This window comes from Nomascus leucogenys, chromosome 8 (genome assembly GCF_006542625.1).
Source record: "Nomascus leucogenys isolate Asia chromosome 8, Asia_NLE_v1, whole genome shotgun sequence".
Classification (NCBI taxonomy): Eukaryota; Metazoa; Chordata; class Mammalia; order Primates; family Hylobatidae; genus Nomascus; species Nomascus leucogenys.
Window position 1 is genome coordinate 97,192,881 of NC_044388.1, and position 23,261 is coordinate 97,216,141.

General features: G+C 37.5%; 1 protein-coding gene across 1 annotated transcript in view; it reads left to right on the top strand.

The window, feature by feature from the left end:
• Positions 1–23,261, top strand: part of CNTRL (centriolin) — a 101,468-nt gene that overhangs the window by 16,517 nt on the left and 61,690 nt on the right. Inside the window, exons 4-9 of the mRNA XM_030817724.1 lie at positions 3,012–3,142; positions 4,543–4,684; positions 6,508–6,694; positions 15,949–16,142; positions 20,879–20,998; positions 21,916–22,138. Of these exons, the coding sequence (XP_030673584.1) occupies positions 3,012–3,142; positions 4,543–4,684; positions 6,508–6,694; positions 15,949–16,142; positions 20,879–20,998; positions 21,916–22,138 (997 nt within the window). The remainder of the gene's footprint in view (positions 1–3,011; positions 3,143–4,542; positions 4,685–6,507; positions 6,695–15,948; positions 16,143–20,878; positions 20,999–21,915; positions 22,139–23,261) is intronic.

The following is a 23,261-nucleotide window of genomic DNA, read 5'->3' on the forward strand; positions in this document are numbered from 1 at the left end:
AATCTTAGAGTGATGAAGGTCCCCCTAAGCAAATACTAACCCTAGTACCATAGAGGAAAAATATTGACAGATTTAGCATGCATAAAGACTTAAACATTGTGCTTAATGAAAGATGTATTTTAATAAGTTAAAAGCAGCAGCCGGGCGCAGTGGCTCACGCCTGTAATCCCAGCACTTTGGTAGGCCGAAGTGGGCAGATCACCTGAGGTCAGGAGTTTGAGACCAGCCTGGGCAACATGGTGAAACCCCATCTCTACTAAAAATACCAAAAATTAGCCAGGAGTAGTGGCGGGCACCTGTAATCCCAGCTACTCAGAAGGCTGAGATAGGAGAATCGCTTGAACCCGGGAGGCGGAGGTTGCAGTGAGCCGAGATCGCGCCATTGTACTCCAGCCTGGGCAACCTAGATGTTCATACAGCTGGCTTCTTGTTGTTAAGGTCTCAACTCAGTGAGGTCTTCTCCTTTTTTTGGAGACAGGGTCTCTCACTCTGTCATCTAGGCTGATGCCCTCTCTTACCACCCAATCACAATTAGTCACCCTCTCCTCAGTCACACTCTCATTCTTTTAGTCAACAAGTATTTATTTAGCACCAGGCAGTAACACTAGAGTAGTGAACACAATGGGCAAAATATATATATATTTATATATAAATATAAATATATACATACATATTTTATAGATTTTATAGCAAACATATTGCTTATATATATACATATTTTATAGATTTTATAGCAAACAAGATCTTCAGAAAATAAACAGTGCTAACAAGGAAATAAAGACATCTTGTGACAGAATGCAAGGCACCAACAGGGCAGATTTTGCCCATTGTGTTCACTACTCTAGCATTACTGCCTGGTGCTAAATAAATACTTGCTGACTAAAAGAATGAGCGTGCGACTGATATATATATATATATATTTATATATATATATAAATATATAAATATATATATTTTTTGGAGACAGGGTCTCACTCTCTTGCCAGGCTGGAGTGCAATGGCGTGATCTCGGCTCACTGCAACCTCCTACTCCCTGGTTCAAAGGATTTTCCTGCCTTAGCCTCCTGAGCAGCTGGGATTACAGGCACGTGCTACCACGCCCAGCTAATTTTTTTTAGTAGAGACAGGGTTTCACCATGTTGGCCAGGATGGTCTCAATCTCCTGACCTTGTGATCCGCCCTCCTCGGCTTCCCAAAGTGTTGGGATTACAGAGGTGAGCCACCGTGCCCGGCATATATTTATTTGTTTATTGACTGTTTCTGTGACTGAGAACAGGAACTTTGTTTTCTTTATTCACTACTTTGTTTCCAGTACCTAGAACAGCTCCTGGCCCATAATCCATGTTCGATAAATATTTGTGGAATGGGTGAATGAATTATAATCTTGGAGAGAACCATTTGATGTGGTAGAAGATATATTGCCTTACCAATACAGGTTGAGCATCCCAAATACAAAAGTCTGCAATGCTCCAAAATCCAAAACTTGTTGAGCACTGACCTGATGCTCAAGGAAAATGCTCATTTGAGCATTTTGGGTTTTGGATTTTTTGATTTGTGTTGCTTAACCAGTAAGTATAATGTAAATATTTCAAAACAAATCTGAAATCTGAAACTCTAGGTCCCAAGCATTTTGGATAAGGTATAGTCAACCTGTAGAGTAGGAATGAATGGAAGACAGAATGAACAAATGTGGACAATTCATGTGAGAACATTGGTGGTAGATAAGGAAGATAAGATGATAGCTTCATAGTAAAACAAGTTTAGTCCTAGGTGATTTATATAGAAGAAATCTGAACATATTGAATATAAGCTATGGGCAGCAGGGAAAAATTGTCTAGTTCAGGCCGTATTCCCATTACCTGGTGCAATGCCTTATATGTAGTAAGTGTGTAATGAATATGTGTTGGAAAATGACTGCTTTTAAACTTGAGGGGAAGATCCAGGAGGGAGAAAGAGGTTGAATTTGCAAGGGCATTGGGGGAGGAGGTGAGTGAAATCATGCAAGAGCATAAGTACTTGATTTAACTTGAAAAAGAAGACATCCTGGCTAATGTGGTGAAACCCCGTCTCTACTAAAAATACAAAAAATTAACCGGGCTAGGTGGGACGTGCCTGTGGTCCCAGCTACTCGGGAGGCTGAGGCAGGAAATTGCTTGAACCCGAGAGGCAGAGGTTGCAGGGAACCAAGATTGCGCCGCTGCACTCCAGCCTGGCCAACAGCGAGACTTGGTACCCCCCGCCCCCCAGAAAAAAAAAAGAAAAAGAAGAAAGCTATCTCTCTTAGTCTCTTAGTCCATTTTCTGCTGCTGTAACAGACTACCACAGACTGGGTAATTTATAAAGAATAAAGATTTCTTTGGCTCACCGTTCTGGAGGCTGGGAAGTTCAAGATTGAGGTGCTGCATCTAGGGAGGGCCTTCTTGCTGTGTCATGACATGGTAGAAGGCATCCCATGGTGAGGCAGAGCAAGAGAGCAAAAGCGTGTGAGACACAGAGAGAAAAAGGAGGCTGAACTCCTGTGATAATTAATCCACTCCCAAGATAATGGCATTCATTCATTCCTGAGGGCAGAACCCTCATGAACTAATCACCGCATAAAGGTCTCGCCTCTCAGAACTATCACAATGGCAGTTAAATTCAACATGAGCTTTGGAGGGGACACTAAAACCATAGCACTATCTTTTGGAAGAAAGGAGGGGAACGAGAGGGAGAGGTGCAGCAAAACTGAGGTAGAGGGAACGATAGTGAGGGAAATCTTGTTGGATAGTCTTGAGCTTCTTAGTATATAGACAATGTTGTTGTCCACTGAAGGGCAAGGAGAGTTTGGTAGCTTGAGTAGAGTTATTACTCCTAGTCAAGGAGAGCTGCATCAAGGGATTGTCCAGGAGAGCAGTAAGGGTATATTATTTTCTGATGACTGATCAAACAGCCCCTGATCCACATAAGTAAATATTGTACTTTATGTCAAGTCATCTGTTGTGTAAAGTATTTATTCATTTGTTTCCAATTAGTATATCGAGAATTTGGAAAAATGTGTTAAACTTGAAGTACTGAATCTCAGCTATAATCTAATAGGGAAGATTGAAAAGTTGGACAAGCTGTTAAAATTACGTGAACTCAACTTATCATATAACAAAATCAGGTGAGTTATATAACAAAATCTTTAGGTAGCATTGCAGGTAGCTTTGTTAGAGAGGTATTTTTATGTTACCCACATTACTGAAAGAATCCTTTGACACAGAAACAGAAGATATTTTTATCTTTATTCATTGATCAAATGAATGTCTATCTCTTCACATATGGTAGGTAACTGTCTTTATGTTTTGGCATTACTGAAGTACAGAATAACATCTAGTGTTATCAAAGAGATATATTTTTGAGCACCAAATTGTATCTTAATTTCATTTCTCATAGGAAGTTTTCCCAGATATTGTCTATGATTTATTACCTTATTACATTAAGAATGTTGACATGAAGCAGAATGTTTTAACCCTGCCATTTTGACCCCCAAGATGTTCTAATCTGTTTTGATTCTGATGTTTTTTGCTCATTGCTACAAGAAATATGCTCTCAATCCTGTTTCCAATTCATAATAAATATTACTGTGAGAAATAAACATACTAAAACTGACAGTGGCTAAAACTTCATATAGAAAACTTGTTATAGACAAAATGATACAAGAATCAAATCTTGAAATTCTTAATATCTGCATGCTTTTTCCCCAAATTAGACTTGGTAAATATGATGGCCAAGAAAATGACTAGCAATGACAGAAGTTCTGATATGACAAAACTGAAAGGAAAAAAAAAAATTAATGAACCAAACGCTTATTATAAAATTTGTATAAAAAGTTGATTCTGATGAAAATATTTTCAGCAAAATAAAAGTGAAAGTAGAGAAGCTTAGAAGTATTTACCCAGTGTAGATAGAGGCTTTGAAGTATTTGTGCAGTATAGAAAATTGACCAGAGAATTAAATTGACAAATAAATTAGAAGTGACTTGGGAAAAACCTTCATCAATCAGAATTCATCAATATGTGTGATAAATGCTTTATTTAAAAGTTCTGATTAAATTACTTATATTCCTAAATACAGTATCATCTATGGGCTCCCATATCCTGCTGGCATAGCTAATCTTTTTATGATAAGACAGTAATTAAGAACATCTTTTGGACAGGAATGTAGCAGATAGCACAGGGTGCTATTGAGTTTCCCAGGTCTCCACTGGCTGTTTGCTAGTACTGTTCACAGTAGTCGGTGAGAATGTCATGGACACATTTTTCTTTTCTATGTTATGGAGTTGCAAAGTGTAATAATAAGATTGATAGGATTCCTGGGCATAGTAATAAAAGGTTGGCAGTTTAGCTGTTCTGGTAAATTTGGCTTTAGCCACTTTTCTTTGTTCTCATTTATGAAAAGAGTTGATAAATTATCATTATGAAAAGTAATCTAACGTGGAGCTAAGGCTGTTTATTCTAAAAATACAATGGAGAGACTCTATAATTGTACTTACTAAATTTTATTTTATCCTTTGCTTTCCAGCAAAATTGAAGGCATAGAAAATATGTGTAATCTGCAAAAGCTTAACCTTGCAGGAAATGAAATTGAGCATATTCCAGTATGGTTAGGGAAGAAGTTAAAATCTTTGCGAGTCCTCAATTTGAAAGGCAACAAGATATCATCGGTAAGTTATTCAAAATAGCAGGAATTTTTATACTTGTTAAAAAATAAAAGATTAAAAATATCTAAGTTTTTTAAAAATGGGATTTCTTCTTTTAAAGATTTTGTTCCTTTGACTAAACACTAGATTCAGACATAGCCCATGATTTTCTAGATTAATTAAATACAAGCAGTCCTCATGTTGCATGGGTTCCATAGTAACCGAGAGTTGACCTCTTAGCATTTTTACATTTATCATTTCATGTAAGCCTCATAACATTCTTGTTAAGAAGGTAGTACAAGGATTATTTTTATAACACTATGAGTTAGGTAGTAACAAGTAAGGTATAGGACAGGTTAAGTCCCTTATCCAGAATCATATTTTGTGCCAGAATCCAGATCACTGAATGCCTAGAAGAAAGTTCTGAGTTTTTTTTTTTTTGACAGTATTAACTTGCAATTTCAAATTTACCAGTTTATTTTGATTATGATGTTAGGTGTTATAGGAGGTTGATCACTAGCTTTTTATAATAGAGCAACTTTGTTATCATGATTTACATATTTGGATGATGTTGTATATTTTTCTCTGGAATATAGTTTATGAATTTCTTATGGTATTTATTCACACCTAGGTATTTACTAAGCATTTGCTTAGTAAATATGTTAATTTATTTAAATTTGTATTAAAATTGGGAAAATTGTGCTATAATTTAATGAAGATCAGTTGTAGAATAGAAAATGAAAGATGTGACTTCAAAGATGGGCCTCTATAGAATTGCCTTCCATGACCTTGGAGAATTCTTTAATCCCCCTAAAACCACTGTTTGGGGAAAATAATCCCTATACTGCCTCCTTTACAGGGGTATTATGGGGGCTCAGATGAAATGATAGATGTGAAAATGCTTTAAAAAAACTTTAAAACACTGAATAAGTCTAAAGCTATATTCTTTAAGCCTTCACCAGTGGAGGCCAATAATAATAAGCAATATTCATTTAATGCCGTGTTGTTAACAATACCTATGCTTTCTAATTTCATCCTGTGACAGTCCAAGAGCCTCAGAGCCCAAACCCAACCCCATGTCGTACAGCATCACTTTGGGGCTGTTGACACTATGGGATGATGGGAAGAGGTAGCCATAGATCTAAAATTTGCCATAAATATTCCTGAAGTAGTTGATCCTTAGATAGTGTCAACTTAGTGTTAGCTGTGCAATAGGAAAATCAATAAATATTTATTTCTAATTTTGTATGATGTCCTCACCCCGTTGATATTTGACATTGGCATTATGAAGACTGCTGCACATTCACTTGGGAGAGAAGATTTATTTGTACTAGCTATTTGGAGTACTGTTTCTCAGCCTTTTTAGGTTGAGAATAAACTGTCTGAATAAACTATCAATTATAGCACAGTTATCTGAAGACTTACCAAAATATTTTTTATAACCATTCTTTTTTTGATTTGTTGAATCAGTATAACGAAAAGACAAAGTTGAGAGTTACACAAACTTGAATTCAAATCCTGTTTCATTCACTTACAAGGCTTTGAGCTTTGGGCAAGTCACCTAACTTCTTTGATGCTGAGTTTCTTCATCTGTAAAATTAAGATGATACTTACATGATAAGTTGTTGTGAGGAGTCACAAATGAAATAGTGTATGGAAAATGTCTAATACTGCCCAAATACACTATAAATACTCATATACTCCCTTTCCTGAAACCACTACTTTTGGGTAATTAGTTTCATGAATAGATTCCTTGCCATGTTAAATTTCCTTGACTTGTAACTTCCTTTAAGTATGTTATGATTTTTAAATTAAATTATACCAATACTATTGTTATATCATTTCAGCTCCAAGATATAAGCAAGTTGAAACCGCTTCAAGATTTGATTTCTCTGATCATAGTTGAAAATCCAGTTGTGACCCTTCCTCATTACCTCCAGTTTACCATTTTCCACCTCCGTTCACTGGAAAGTTTGGAAGGTCAGCCAGTAACCACTCAGGATAGACAGGAGGCTTTTGAGAGATTCAGTTTAGGTAAGATCAAATTTAAAAAAATACATTTGGGTGAGGGAGAAATTTATTTTCAGAAGTTATCTAGAAATATGTATTATGAACTTTATAATGCTATTAAAATGTACATGGGAAATGGCAGCATAAATCAATTCAACAAATATTTACTGAGTGGGTACTGTGCACCAGGCAACTGGATTTGGCAATAAGGATACAATGGGAAGGAAGACATATGGTGCTGGCGTCCATGCAGCTTATGTTTTGGCAGAGAAGAGAGACAAAAAAAAAAAAAAAAAAAAAAAAAAAAGATCAAGTAACGGGGGACCCTCTTTGTGGCATAGAGGAATGGCTCTCTGAGGGAGTGACATTTAACTCGAAAGCAAAGAGAAGAGGGTTAGCCATGTGAAGAATGGCATTAAGGGGAGGGAGCAGCTTGTTCTTTGAGGCTCAAAAGACCCTGTGAGTTTAAGGAAGTGAAAGAAAATCAGAGTTAAACGTCCCTGACTGACAGCTTTGAAGAGAGTAGTGGTTCTCCCAGCATGGAGTTTGAGATCTGAGAATGGACAGACTGCCTCCTCAAGTGGGTCCCTGATCCCCAAGTAGCCTAACTGGGAGGCATCTCCCAGTAGGGGCTGGCTGATACCTCATACAGCTGGGTGCCCCTCTGAGACGAAGGTTCCAGAGGAACAATCAGGCAGCAACATTTGCCATTCTGCAATATTTGCGGTTCTGCAGCCTCCGCTGGTGATACCCAGGCAAACAGGGTCTGGAGTGGACCTCCAGCAAACTTCAACAGACCTGCAGCTCAGGGTCCTGACTGTTAGAAGGAAAACTAACAAACAGAAAGGATATCCACACCAAAACCCCATCTGTACGTCACCATCATCAAAGACCAAAGGTAGATAAAACCACAAAGATGGAGAGAAACCAGAGCAGAAAAGCTGAAAGTTCTAAAAATCAGAGCGCCTCTTCTCCTTCAAAGGAACACAGCTCCTCGCCAGCAACGGAACAAAGCTGGATGGAGAATGACTTTGACGAGTTGAAAGAAGAAGGCTTCAGAAGATCAGTAACAACAAACTTCTCTGAGCTAAAGGAGGATGTTTGAACCCACCGCAAAAAAGGTAAAAACCTTGAAAAAAGATTGCACGAATGTCTAACTAGAATAAACAGCATAGAGAAAACCTTAAATGACCTGATGGAGCTGAAAACCATGGCGTGAGAACTACGTGACGCATGCACAAGCCTCAGTAGCCGATTCGATCAACTGGAAGAAAGAGTATCAGTGACTGAAGATCAAGTGAATGAAATGAAGCCAGAAGAGAAGTTTAGAGAAAAAAGAGTAAAAAGAAATGAACAAAGCCTCCGAGAAATACGGGACTATGTGAAAAGACCAAATCTACGATGGAATGGTGTACCTGAAAGTGACAGGGAGAATGGAACCAAGTTGGAAAACACTCTTCAGGATATTATCCAGGAGAACTTCCCCAACCAAGCAAGGCAGGCCAACATTCAAATTCAGGAAATACAGAGAACGCCACAAAGACACTCCTCGAGAAGAGCAACTCCAAGACACATAATTGTCAGATTCACCAAAGTTGAAATGAAGGCAAAAATGTTAAGGGCAGGCAGAGAGAAAGGTTGGGTTACCCACAAGGGAAGCCCAGCAGACTAACAGCAGATCTCTCAGAAACTCTACAAGCCAGAAAAGAGTAGGGGCCAATATTCAACATTCTTAAAGAAAATAATTTTCAACCCAGAATTTCATATCCAGCCAAACTAAGCTTCATAAGTGAAGGAGAAATAAAATCCTTTACAGACAAGCAAATGCTGAGAGATTTTGTCACCACCAGGCCTGCCTTACAAGAGCTCCTGAAGGAAGCACTAAACATGGAAAGGAACAACCAGTACCAGCCACTGCAAAAACATGCCAAATTGTAAAGACCATCGATGCAAGGAAGAAACTGCATCAAGTAACGAGCAAAATAACCAGCTAACGTCATAATGACAGGACCAAATTCACACATAACAATATTAACCTTAAATGTAAATGGGCTAAATGCCCCCAATTAAAAGACACAGACTGGCAAATTGGATAAAGAGTCAAGACCCATCCATGTGCTGTATTCAGGAGACCCATCTCACGTGCAGAGACACACATAGGCTCAAAATAAAGGGATGGAGGAAGATCTACCAAGCAAATGGAAAGCAAAAAAAGGCAGGGGTTGCATTCCTAGTCTCTGGTAAAACAGACTTTAAACCAACAAAGATCAGAAGAGACAAAGAAGGCCATTACATAATGGTAAAGGGATCAATTCCACAAGAAGAGCTAACTATCCTAAATATATATGCACCCAATACAGGAGAATCCAGATTCATAAAGCAAGTCCTTAGAGACCTACACAGAGACTTACACTCTCACAAAATAATAATTGACACCCCACTGTCAATGTTAGATCCATGAGAGAGAAAGTTAACAAGGATATCCAGGAATTGAACTCAGCTCTGCACCAAGCAGACCTGATACAGAACTCTCCACCCCAAATCAACAGAACATACATTCTTCTCAGCACCACATCACACTTATTCCAAAATTGACCACATAGTTGGAAGTAAAGCTCTCCTCAGCAAATGTAAAAGAACAGAAATTATAACAAACTGTCTCTCAGACCACAGTGCAATCAAACTAGAATTCAGGATTAGGAAACTCACTCAAAACCGCTCAACTACATGGAAACTGAACAACCTGCTCCTGAATGACTACTGGGTACTTAACGAAATGAAGGCAGAAATAAAGATGTTCTTTGAAACCAATGAGAACAAAGACACAATATACCAGAATCTCTAGGACACGTTTAAAGCAGTGTGTAGAGGGAAATGTATAGCACTAAATGCCCACAAGAGAAAGCAGGAAAGATCTAAAATTGACACCCTAACATCACAATTAAAAGAACTAGAGAAGCAAGAGCAAACACATTCAAAAGCTAGCAGAAGGCAAGAAACAACTAAAATCAGAGCAAAACTGAAGGAGATAGAGACACAAAAAACCCTTCAAAAAAATCAATGAATCCTGGAGCTGGTTTTTTTGAAAAGATAAACAAAATAGATAGACCACTAGCAAGACTAATAAAGAAGAAAAGAGAGAAGAATCAAATAGACACAATAAAAAATGATAAAGGGGATATCACCACCGATCCCACAGAGATACAAACTACCATCAGACAATACTGTAAACACCTCTACGCAAATAAACTAGAAAATCTGGAAGAAATGGATAAATTCCTGGACACATACACCCTCCCAAGAATAAACCAGGAAGAAGTTGAATCGCTGAATAGACCAATAACAGGCTCTGAAATTGATGCAATAATTAAGAGCCTGCCAACCAAAAACAGTCCAGGACCAGATGGATTCACAGCCAAATTCTACCAGAGGTACAAAGAGGAGCTGGTACCATTCCTTCTGAAACTCTTCCAATGAATAGAAAAAGAGGGAATCCTCTGTAACTCATTTTATGAGGCCAGCATCATCCTGACACCAAAGTGTGGCAGAGACACAAAAAAAGAGAACTTTAGACCAATATCCCTGATGAATATCGATGCAAAAATCCTCAATAAAATACTGGCAAGCCGAATCCAGCAGCACATTAAAAAGCTTATCCACCATGATCAAGTGGGCTTCATCCCTGGGATGCAAGGCTGGTTCAACATACACAAATCAATAAATGTAATCCATCATATAAACAGAACCAAAGACAAAAACCATACGATTATCTCAATAGGTGCAGAAAAGGCCTTTGACAAAATTCAACAGCCCTTCATGCTAAAAACTCTCAATAAATTAGATATTGATGGGATATATCTCAAAATAATAAGAGCTATTTATGACAAACCCACAGCCAATATCATACTGAATGGGCAAAAACTGGAAGCATTCCCTTTGAAAACTGGCACAAGACAGGGATGCCCTCTCTCACCACTCCTGTTCAACGTAGTGTTGGAAATTCTGGCCAGGGCAATCAGGCAGGAGTAAGTAATAAAGGGTATTCAATTAGGAAAAGAGGAAGTCAAATTGTCCCTGTTTGCAGATGACATGATTGTATATTTAGAAAACCCCATCGTCTCAGTCCAAAATCTCCTTAAGCTGATATGCAACTTCAGCAAACTCTCAGGATACAAAATCAACATGCAAAAATCACAAGCATTCCTATACACCAGTAATAGACAAACAGCCAAATCATGAGTGAACTCCCATTCACAATTGCTTCAAAGAGAATAAAATACCTAGGAATCCAGCTTAAAAGGGATGTGAAGGACCTCTTCAAGGAGAATTACAAACCACTGCTCAATGAAATAAAAGAGGACACAAACAAATGGAAGAACATTCCATGCTCATGGATAGGAAGAATCAATATCATGAAAATGGCCATACTGCCCAAGGTAATTTATAGATTCAATGCCATCCCCATCAAGCTACCAGTGTCTTTCTTCACAGAATTGGATAAAACGACTTTAAAGTTCATATGGAACCAAAAAAGAGCCTGCATTGCCAAGACAATCTTAAGCAAAAAGAACAAAGCTGGAGGCATCACGCTACCTGACTTCAAACTAGACTACAAGGCTACAGTAACCAAAACAGCATGGTACTGGCACCAAAACAGAGATATAGATCAATGGAACAAAACAGAGCCCTCAGAAATAATACTACACATCTATAACCATCTGATCTTTGACAAACCTGACAAAAACAAGAAACGGGGAAGGGATTCCCTATTTAATAAATGGTGATGGGAAAACTGGCTAGCCATATGTAGAAAGCTGAAACTGGATCTCTTCCTTACACCTTATACAAAAATTAATTCAAGATAGATTAAAGACTTAAATGTCAGACCTAAAACCATAAAAACCCTAGAAGAAAACCTAGGCAATACCATTCAGGACATAGGCATGGGCAAGGACTTCATGTCTGAAACACCAAAAGCAATGGCAGCAAAAGCCAAAATTGACAAATGGGATCTAATTAAACTAAAGAGCTTCTGCACAGCAAAAGAAACTACCATCAGAGTGAACAGGCAACCTACAGAATGGGAGAAAGTTTTTGCACTCTACCCATCTGACAAAGGGCTAATATCCAGAATCTACAAAGAACTTAAACAAATTTACAAGAAAAGAACACCCCCATCAAAAAGTGGGCAAAGGATACGAATAGACATTTCTCAAAAGAAGACATTTATGCAGCCCACAGACACATGAAAGAATGCTCATCATCACTGGCCATCAGAGAAATGCAAATCAAAACCACAATGAGATACCATCTCAAACCAGTTAGAATGGCCATCATTAAAAAGTCAGGAAACAACAGGTGCTGAGAGGATGTGGAGAAATAGGAACGCTTTTACACTGTTGGGGGGACTGTAAACTAGTTCAACCATTGTGGAAGACAGTGTGTGATTCCTCAAGGATCTAGAACTAGAAATACCATTTGATCCAGCCACCCCATTACTGGGTATATGCCCAAAGGATTATAAATCATGCTGCTATAAAGACACATGCACACGTGTGTTTATTGCGGCACTATTCACAATAGCAAAGACTTGGAACCAACCCAAATGTCCAACAACGATAGACTGGATTAAGAAAATGTGGCACATATACACCATGGAATACTATGCAGCCATAAAAAATGATGAGTTCGTGTCCTTTGTAGGGACATGGGTGAAGCTGGAAACCATCATTCTGAGCAAACTATCACAAGGACAGAAAACCAAACACCGCATGTTCTCACTCATAGGTGGGAACTGAACAATGAGAACACTTGGACACGGGGTGGGGAACACCACACACCGGGGCCTGTCGTGGGGTGGGGCTAGGGGGGAGGGATAGCATTAGGAGAAATACCTAATGTAATGGGTGCAGCACAGCAACATGGCACATGTATACATATGTAACAAACCTGCACGTTGTGCACACGTACCCTAGAACTTAAAGTATAATTTAAAAAAAAGTAAAAATAAATAAAAATAAAACTATCCAAAAAAAAAAGAAAAAGAAAATCAGATAGACTGGAGGACAGCTCAATTAACAGTGTGTAGACATAGGTAGGTATGAGATGGCACAGGGCCTTGGAATTTTGATTTTATTTCAGGTGCATTGGAAAGCTATTGACAATTTTTTTTTTTTTTTTTTTTTTTTTTTGAGACAGAGTTTTGCTCTTATTGCCCAGGCTGGAGTGCAATGGTGCGATCTCAGCTCACCGCAACCTCCGCCTCCCAGGTTCAAGCGATTCTCCTGCCTCAGCCTCCCAAGTAGCTGGGATTACAGGTGTGCACCACCACATCAGGCTAATTTTATATTTTTAGTAGAGATGGGGTTTCTCTGATTTCTCTGACGGGGTCAGGCTGGTCTCGAACTCCCCACCTCAGGGGATCCACCTGCCTCGGCCTCCCGAAGTTCTGGGATTACAGGCGTGAGCCACCGTGCCTGGCTGCCACTGACAATTTTTTAAAAAGCAGCGATAGGACATCATTTTTGATACATAGTAGAGAATGATTTGGAGCAGGGAAAGTGGAGATGAAAGGACCTGTTAGGAGGCTAGTGTAGCAATCTAGGCTGGAGTCTATGCCATACCATCTGAATACATTCACAAGATCTTGAAATCTAAGCAGAGTCAGCCCTGGTTAACACTTGGATAGGAGTGATCCAGGTTGGAAATGTTGATGGCCTGTAGTTAACATGCTGGATGTGGAAATGAAAGACATGGATCGGTTTTGAAGGTAGAAGCAGCAGCATTTTCTAATGGATTGGATAATTCCCAGGCTTCTGGCTCAAGTAAGTAAGTGGCTAGATGGAGATACGATTTATAAAAATGAAGAATTCAGAGTTTTGTTTAGGACATATTCAGTTTGAAATGTCTGTGAGACAACTAAGTGGAGGTGTCATAGAGTCAGAAATGTGAGTCTGGAGTTTAAAGAGATCTGGACTAGCCATATAAATTTTATGCTGAGTCACATCAGCATAAAAATGACATTAAATTGCATGGAAATCAGCTCACTCAGGCAGTGGTTGCGAGAAGGAAGAGAAGCAGTCCGCTAAGGAAGCTGAGAAAGAGAGGCCAGCAAGGCAGGAGAAAACCAGGAAATAGTGGGAAATAGCCCAGAGAAGTTTTCAAGAGAGGAAGTGGTCAACTCTGTTGAATGTTGCTGAGATATGAAGTGAGAAGCAGAGAAGTGCTTTAGATTGGCAAGGGGTGATAATGATCTTGACAGGAGTGGTTAAGGAATAGTGGGGACAGATGCTACATTATAATGGCTTGGAGAGTGAATAGGAGAGAGACATTTGGCTGGAGATTTGAAATTTTCTCCCACAATGTCTCTTCTAGTACTTAATAAATAATTTTTTTAAAAAGATCAAAAATTAAAACTGAAAAATTCACCAGTGGCTTCCAGACCAGGAAATGGGCAGAAACAACAAATGCAGTAAACCTCAAAGCCAGAAAATGAAAAAAAAAATGAACAGAATATTCAAAAGTGGAGTGGAGGCCGGGTGTAGTGATTCACACCTGTAATCCCAGCACTTTGGGAGGCCGAGGCAGGTGGATCACTTGAGGTCAGGAGTTTGAGACCAGCCTGGCTAACGTGGCAAAACCCCATCTCTACTAAAAATACAAAAATTAGCTGGGTGTGGTTTGGGGCGCCTGTAATCTCAGCTACTTGGGAGGCTGAGAGAAGAGAATCACTTGAACCTGGTAGACAGAGGCTGCAGTGAGCTGAGGTCATCCCACTCCACTTCAGCCTGGGCGACACAGCGAGACTCTGTCCAAAAAAAAAAAAAAAACCTAAAAGCAGAGTGGAGAAACAAGACATGGCTCAATTCTTTTGGTTCTTGAGAAGACATGAGAAGGAGATTAGAGAAAAAAAGGAAAAATCATCCCTTGGTAAGAGTGACACTTTCTCCTTCAGAAAGGAACAAAGATATGTGCAGGTGTGGGTAGTTTTGTTGCTGTGGTGGTGGGAAAATAGGGAGTTCTTATTGATGGGGTCGTTTTCTTAATTAAAGATGAGATAATCAGGTGAGAGAGAAAATAGAAGAAGGTGTATGGGAAGTTTGAGAAGAAAGAGGAAGGTATGAAATAGCCAATTTAGAGTGTTGGGAAATGAGCCTGTCTGTTCATTTGAAATTAGTTTTAGTCTGTTTTGACCTCCAAAAATGGCAATTTCATATGGTTTGATCCAATACTTGAGAAACGTGGCAAGTTTTTATTAGTTTGGAATCTCCCTAACTCAACATTTGTTATTCTGAAGTTATGTTTTGGAATCATTAAAAATATTAATAATGCAAAGGAAAGTCATCTAGGTAACTTTTGGGCGAAATGGTTAGACTACTTATGGTTCCTTCATGCCTTCAGATATTAATTAGGAGACTTTAATGTGCTAGGCTCTTAGGATCTAGTCTAGGTGAGCCAGATAGATGTAGTTTCTGCTTTTGTGATGCTTTAGTAGGGGAACGCAGACAGCTAAGCTATTTGATCACATTTTACTACTCCCTGTGTGACAAGGGCCAAGCAGAATTTCAGGGTAGAATGGAAGTATACCTCAGAATCATCTAACCTGGTGACAGGATAGGGCCTGGGCAGGCTTCCCAAAATTTTTTTTAAAACTTAAGACCTGGAGGATGCAAAATAGCCCAGCAGGAGGTAGAGGAAGACAGTTCTAGGGAAAGTGTGTGAATAAAAGCCTATAGGTGAGAAGAGGCATCACAAATCTGAAGAAATGGGATCACTTTAAGAAAGGTGCAGTAGAGTATGCTTGAAGATGAGGCAGAAGAGGAAGGTTGAGTCCAAATTATGAAGAGCTTTATCAGCTTTTCGCAGGCCTTTTGGATCTTATCCTAAGAGTAACAGGAAGCCATTGAAGGATTTTAAGATAATACAGAATTTTGCAAACATGTTTGCCGCATCCTTTTAAATGTAATTACTAATGTCTGATAAAATATTGCATGTTTTTCAAAGGTCACCTAGGAAAAAACTCATTTATCAGCACACTAATTGGATTAAATACTTGGAAGTGAAGTATTATCTTTTAAAAATGTCATTGAAATGATGCCTTCTTGCCTCAGTTTCAAGATCAGGATAGTCTTTTTTCCAAAACCATGGTGGCTAATTTTAGAAGTAGAATTGTATTTACAATATTTTTAGACTTTTTTCACTATTGTTTGAGAAATATTCTTACCTTTTTAAAAATAAGAAATATAATGATAAATAAACTATTAAATTTTCATTGGCAGAAGAGGTAGAAAGACTGGAAAGAGACCTAGAAAAAAAGATGATAGAAACTGAAGAGCTTAAGAGCAAACAAACAAGGTTCCTTGAGGAAATTAAAAATCAAGATAAATTGAATAAATCATTAAAAGAGGAGGCCATGTTACAGAAACAGAGCTGTGAGGAACTCAAGAGTGACTTAAACACAAAAAATGAATTGGTAAGTTCATATTTTACATTGCTTTGGCTGTATTCTCTTAAGACAGATAATTCTTTGCCCTTGGGTCTAAAATTACAACTTCCTGACCATATAATGGGGAAGATGTGGTTTAACAGAAATATGTGGAAAGGCTTATGAATTGTAGTTGACTGTGTACTAGATGATATGGCTTCCCAAAAGACTAATGCTATCTTGGGCTGCATTATGTACTCCTAGACATTTGTATTTTTTAAAAACAACATTGTAGGTGAGGCTGTTCATTGGCAAAAACATTTAGAAGGCGATCTGGCAAAATTATCCAAAGTTTTGTGAGTTATAAGTCTTTTTGGACATCTTTTATTACTAAGATAAAATAACTTTATAATATATTTATGCTGATTCCCTGGTGCACGTTAGTCAGCCCATTGAAAACCTTGGCAAAATGTCAGTCCTTAAGACTTTCCACTATCCCAAAACTACGAACTGTAGTTGCCTAGTTTTCTCTTTTGCTTATTTATAATGTTATTGATATGTTTGTGCTTTGAATAAATGTTTTGTAAACTGTCAGAAGTTTTTGCTTTTTTTTCTATACCTGTTTTTGTTAGAAGTCAGACTGTGCCCTTCTCTGTGTCATTATGTTATTTTTATCATTAACCATTTGAAAATATGTTTATGCCAGGTGCCATCGCTCATGCCTTTAATCCCAACACTTTGGGATGCTGAGGTGGAAGGATCACTTGAGGTCAGGAATTCAACATCAGCCTGGGCAACATAATGAGACCCTGTCTCTACAAAAATAAAAATAAAATAAAAACACATTTATATTCAAAATTAATGTATGTTCATTGTAACAAATTTAGACAACACAACTGTATTTAGCAGGAATGAAAGTCCACTCTTCCCTACCCCATTCTCCAGATATTAATATTTCGTTTTCCATGCTTCTTATACAGTATACATGTAATTACATAATGTATATATAATTAGGCATGTTATACCTTTGAATATTTTTGTAATAAAAAAAGGAATGTTACTGTATACAGTCATTCCTCTGTATCTGTGGGGAATTGGTTCCAGGACACCCCCATGGATACCAAAATCCATGGATGCTCAAGTCCTTTATGTAAAATGGTGTAGTATTTGCAAGTGACCTTCGTACATCCTCTAGTATACTTTAAAATCATTGCTAGATCACTTATAATACCTAAGACATTGTCAATGCTAATAAATATTGTTTAGGGAATAATAATTAAGAAAAAATATCTGTACATGTTCAATACACATGCAACCATCCTTTTAAAAATATATTTTTAATCTGTGGTTGGTTGAATCCACAGATGCAGAACTCAACAGATATGGAGAGTTGACTGTATATTACTATTCAGCATCTTAACTTTCACAAAACAGCATACATGGACAACTCTCCAAGTTAAAAAATATATGTACATGCATGTATAAAGCCTTCTTACTCTTTTTAAAGTCTATGTTGTGTTCCATTAAACGTATTCTTCATAATTTAGTTATCCTATTCCTGTTGATGGATATTTAGGTTGCTTTCACATTTTTTGCTATTGGAGACGGTACTACAGAGAAAAGCTGTGTGTGTGTGTCTATATATACCTTAGGCATTCATACTAGTATTTCTTTTTTTTTTTTTTGAGACGGAGTCCCGCTGTCGCCCAGGCTGGAGTGCAGTGGCGCGATCTCGGCTCACTGCAAGCTCCGCCTCCCGGGTTCACGCCATTCTCCTGCCTCAGCCTCTCCAAGTAGCTGGGACTACAGGCGCCCGCCAACACGCCTGGCTAATTTTTTTGTAGTTTTAGTAGAGACGGGATTTCACCGTGGTCTCGATCTCCTGACCTCGTGATCCGCCCGCCTCGGCCTCCCAAAGTGCTGGGATTACAAGCGTGAGCCACCGCGCCCGGCCCATACTAGTATTTCTTTAGCATAAACCCTACCATGTAATTTGCATTTAAAATTTTGATAAATGTTAATGCACACTTCAAAAAGCTTCTAACCAATTTACATTTCAGAAGGGAAGAAAATACCCAATTTCCAACTGGGTACTATTATTTTGAATTTGTACATGTGGTAGAAAAAAGTGGAATCTTGTTTTAATTTTGAATTTTTATAGTTGTTGGACAGTTGTGTATTGCATATATATTTATTGGCTATTTTGCATTTCTTCTTTAAATTGCCAGTTCATATTGGTTTTGCCTATTCTGTTAGTCCCAAGGACTATTAGATGCCTAAAATAATTCTGGGTCTTATTCTAAGAGCTTATATTTGAAAAACATTTTTATTATCTTTTGCAGAATATCTAACGATAATATCATCTGTGATTATGTGAAGTTTTCCAGTTTAAAAAAGTAATTGCTTGTGCATTAGGCCAATTAATGTATAAAAGAAAAGTAGCACTGAAGTAAGTCTTCTGGTGGCCATTTAAACTGTAGTATCCTGTCCTGCCACCAACAAATATTAACCAAATTTACTCTTTGTCCTTTTGCAAATTATTTAATTCCTGTGCTTCAGTTTAGTTATATTTAAAATGAGTATTATTTACCTGTCCTGCAAGCCTCACAGAATTGTGAGGATTTAATGAGGTAATAATGAAAATAATTTGAAATGAATCAAGCTAAGTAATGGAAGGTAGTAAATCTATAACTCAGAATGACAATAAAATATGTCCATGTAAGAAAGAATAATGCCAATACTAAAAGCCATGTCTTCCTATGGTAAGTTGTCAGTAAAGAGCAACTTGTATTATTACAGTTTAACTCTCCAGGTGACGGTATCTGTTTGCTTCTTCTTTTAGCCCTTGTCTTGATTTCCTGCAGGCCCTTTTCTGCTGATTCTTTATTCTTCCTTAAAGGTAGTTCTTCCAGGCCTGAACTGTACACTATGTTTTTCAGGGTTTGCATGATAACTTGCATTAATATGCTTGCTTACATTTTAAGTTTTGAAACTGGCTTGTCTTCTTGGGAAATGTGGTTGTTTGCGTGTGTATTTTTTTTTTAATGGATGTTTATATAGGACAGAAAATTTGAATGTGGGGGAAAGAATTATTTTTCTGATTGGTAAATATGTTACCTGCAGTCAACTCTTGATTATCCAAAGCTAATACTGTGGCTAGCCTACTTTCCAGTTCATTTGACTTCTATTTTGCTTTTATTCATGCATTTCTTCAACAGACATTTACTGAGTGCTTACAATATGCTAAGCCTGGGGCTTATAAAAGGCAGAAAAGCACTTTGAAAATGCACAGCCTATTTATTATTATTTGCCTGCAGAGACCAGTTCATGTATTCTCTGATTCCAGTCACATTTGCCTGTTGTTTGCCACTATTGCCAATGAGTTTTGAGGAGAGAACCCAAGATTAGTTGACAGTGTTGATTGTGAGTTTCTTTCTTGAGACTCGGAGACTTATGAGCATTCAGTGAAAATATCAATGTAGGTAATGTGCTGGACACCCTGCAGCAGTACATCAAAGGCAGCATGGAAGAATAGGCAGTGTTGGATTTGAAATCAGGAGACTTGGAATTGAATTCTGTCTCTTCCACTATCAGCTATGAAATTGGGCAAGTTATTTAACTTCTCTGTGCAGCTTTTGTCATCTTATTGGGTGGTTGTGAAGATTTAGTACAATAACCTATGTAAAATGCTTAGCACAATGTCTGGCACACATTGAGTATTTGGCTCAATGTTACCCATTATCTAGGCTATTACTTCCATTTTGATGGATAATCAGGAGGTGACTGTGAGCTAAATCATGCACGACTTTGATTTCCTGGGCCTTGTAAAATGTTTGTGTTTGTTTACGTTTTATTCTCTTCTGCTTGCATTTTTATATCAATGAACATTTTCTGCATGTTTTTTCTTTGATATCTACCATCAGATATTGGCCAAAAGACAAAAATCACTTAGTGGATCTTTGAAATAAACTCAAAGTTTGGTTTAGTAGAAAGGAGCTAGTACTAGTAGTTAGTTAATAAAATATTTAGTTTCTGACACTGATCTAATATGTAACTTTTGACAAGTCAGTTCACCAATCTGAGACTTAATTTCTGTATTTATAAATTCAGAGAATTAGATTGGATCATTTGTCTTCTCCAAGCTCCAAAAATTTCTAAGAATAAAAAGTTATAGTAGAATTACTTTATTAAAATTGAATATTACATATTTGGATCTGGTTGAGCTTATTCACATCCCTTATTCTTTATTACAAAGAATAATATTCTGAACACTTAATACTACAGCAACAACAGTATGACACTTAAAACCAAGCTCTTATTTTCATCCTTCTCATTCCTCTTTATTTCTCTGCAGTTAATGTCAGTTATCATTTTCCCTTATCATTTGAAACTATTGTTAAAGTCGGAAAGTCAGTTTAAGAAATTAGTGCTAATTATTGGAAAATCAGGAAGCAGGTATTTATTAGGCCAGTTGCACAAAAATAATTGATACAAAAATATTTTCATGTTTTACAAATTTAAGTGATTTTTACAATCATTCATTATATCCTGAAGCAGCATATAAACTTCAAAGGTCTTTTACATGATCTCTGATGAAATAATAATTTTGTATTTCATTTTTTATAATTTAGAAGTAAGATAAAATGTTCTGAGTGTTGTGCAGCTTACTGTGGAGTTTTTAAACATATATAATTATTACTTATGATGAGAACTTACCATATCATCACACCTTTATACTAACTTACTGATCCTATATGTTGTCTCATATCAAATTGGGCCAATAGCTAAAACAGAAGACCATAGAACTAACACGAGCATGTCAGAAGCAATATGAGCTGGAACAGGAATTGGCCTTTTATAAAATTGATGCTAAATTTGAGCCACTAAATTATTATCCATCAGAGGTGAGTTATTTTAATTTTTTTAGTAATCCAAAGTTAAAGCCCACATGGGATGGAATGGGGGAGGGCAGGTGGTGAGGACATGTAAGGGATTTCATCAGATATCACTCCACTTTCTTGTTATGAGAGGATTAAACTGTATTTTGGTTCAATCTATGACTTATTTGGCTCAGGGAGTTAGAACAGAATCCTAAAGAGGTAAAAAACTTCAAAAGAATCTTTGCCCATAGCCATATCCATTACCAAAAGCAGTCGTCTAACTCGCAGCTGTCTTTCCCAGGTGTATGGGTTGATCAGCTCCCTTAAATCCAGACTTCTGGGAAAAGTGCTTCAGTACCATGGAATAGTCATCTCCTTACATGGTTTGTTCAGTAATTACTGGGTTCAGTATTAGTCAATCATGATTGGTACAAATGCTGTAAATGTCGCTGCAAGTGAGGAAATGCCAAACTTCTAAGACCCAGTGATTCCAACCAATATCATACGATATTTCATTTTTAAAAATTCATTTATTAAAATGTATTATACTGATGGCTACACACCATGTATCTGAAAAAATGTTAGACTGAGATTTTACTTATATGAGCCAAGAAACCAAAATAAAACACCCATATTTCTAATTTGAGAGATCAAGCAGTGCTAAAAATCACATAACTGTAGGCAGTTCTTTAATCAATCAGTCCAAATTTTCACTCTTCAGTGGTAGAGGAAGAATTCTTTGGAGACCATTTTTAGTTCTGATTTCCTTTTTGGTATATTAAGAAGAAGATAAAAGAATAATATATATCAGCTCCTAGGCATGTAGAATTTATATAAACTTGAGCAATTCTGTGATATGTTTGCCACTAATAAAATGAATAATGTCATTTGACTGCTTGGAGGTCACTTATTAAACCATAAATCTATTATTTTGCTTTTAGTATGCTGAAATTGAAAAAGCCGCAGATGAAAGCCCTTACATTGGCAAATCCAGATACAAGAGAAATATGTTTGCCACAGAGAGTTATATTATTGACAATGCTCAGGCAGTACAGATCAAGAAGATGGAGCCAGATGAACAACTTAGAAATGATCATGTGAACTTGAGAGGCCACACACCACTGGACACGCAACTGGAAGACAAAGAAAAAAAAATAAGTGCAGGTTAAAAAAAGTTATTTTAAATTCTTTAAAAAAATATATAAAAACATTGAATATGTAGGCCAATTTTGTTTTATAACTCTTTTAATTGAACATGTTGATGGTATTGTTGTTTCCATGAAAAGTCTAAAACAAAAGTAGTGATTATCAAGCAGATTTATCGAGCATTTATTTTGTAATGATTCCTGTTATGGTTAAGAATGGAGTTTTGGGCAGTAATTTGATAGCAGCATGTCCAGGGGATTCAAGAATGAGTAAATCCCCTCCTTCAAATAAGCACTGGAACTATATATTTGAAGTCACAATTAGTAATAACTGAAGCAAGTAAAGAACCACTTGATTGATTACTATGCATGTAGCAAAAACCTAAAGCAATGCTTTGTATAAGCTGGAACAGAGGATTCTCCTCAGGCCTGGGCCTAAGGCTAGCCTCTGACTTTTCCTGACATGCCCCATGCCCCACAATCTAATTCAAGGGATCTTAATACCTTCTGGCAAGTCACATAAAGGAATAAGTCAAGGCAGGGGGGCACTTTAGAGACCCTGCCAATGACAGACTTTGAATCTGCTTACCCACTCAGCTGTATGGATATGGAAGAAACAGAACTCTGACCTGGGTTTGAGCATCCCCCCAGCGTTATGGCCCACTGTGGTGTTCTCAGACAGACCAGCGGCTTATCTTTCCTTGACTGGTAGCTAAGTGGAAGACATGGAAGACAAATAGAGGTTGACTTGGTGAAGGAAGAGAAGAAACTGAGTTATTTATGTCTGTGTATACTATATGCAAGGCTCTGGGGGAAAGCAAAAATAAATCAGATTTTTGTGCAGACTAGCTTTAAAGGGGCTGGCTCATAGTTTTATAGGAGAGAGGGAGAGAGAAATCTTAAATTTGAGGTGGAAAATAATTGATTTGAGATCATCAACAGCTGGGAGAGAGAACGCAGTAGTGAATTTCTTGATATTGAATCCCATTGTAAAGTATTTGCCTCTAACACAAGGTTTTATGGGTTATTTTAAATATCCTGAACCTAATAATAACTTAGTAACATGTAAAGTGCATATTTTCCAATAAAAGTCTTATTCTCTCAAAAGGGTTTACTAGTGTTGGGAATAGCCCCTTTCATGT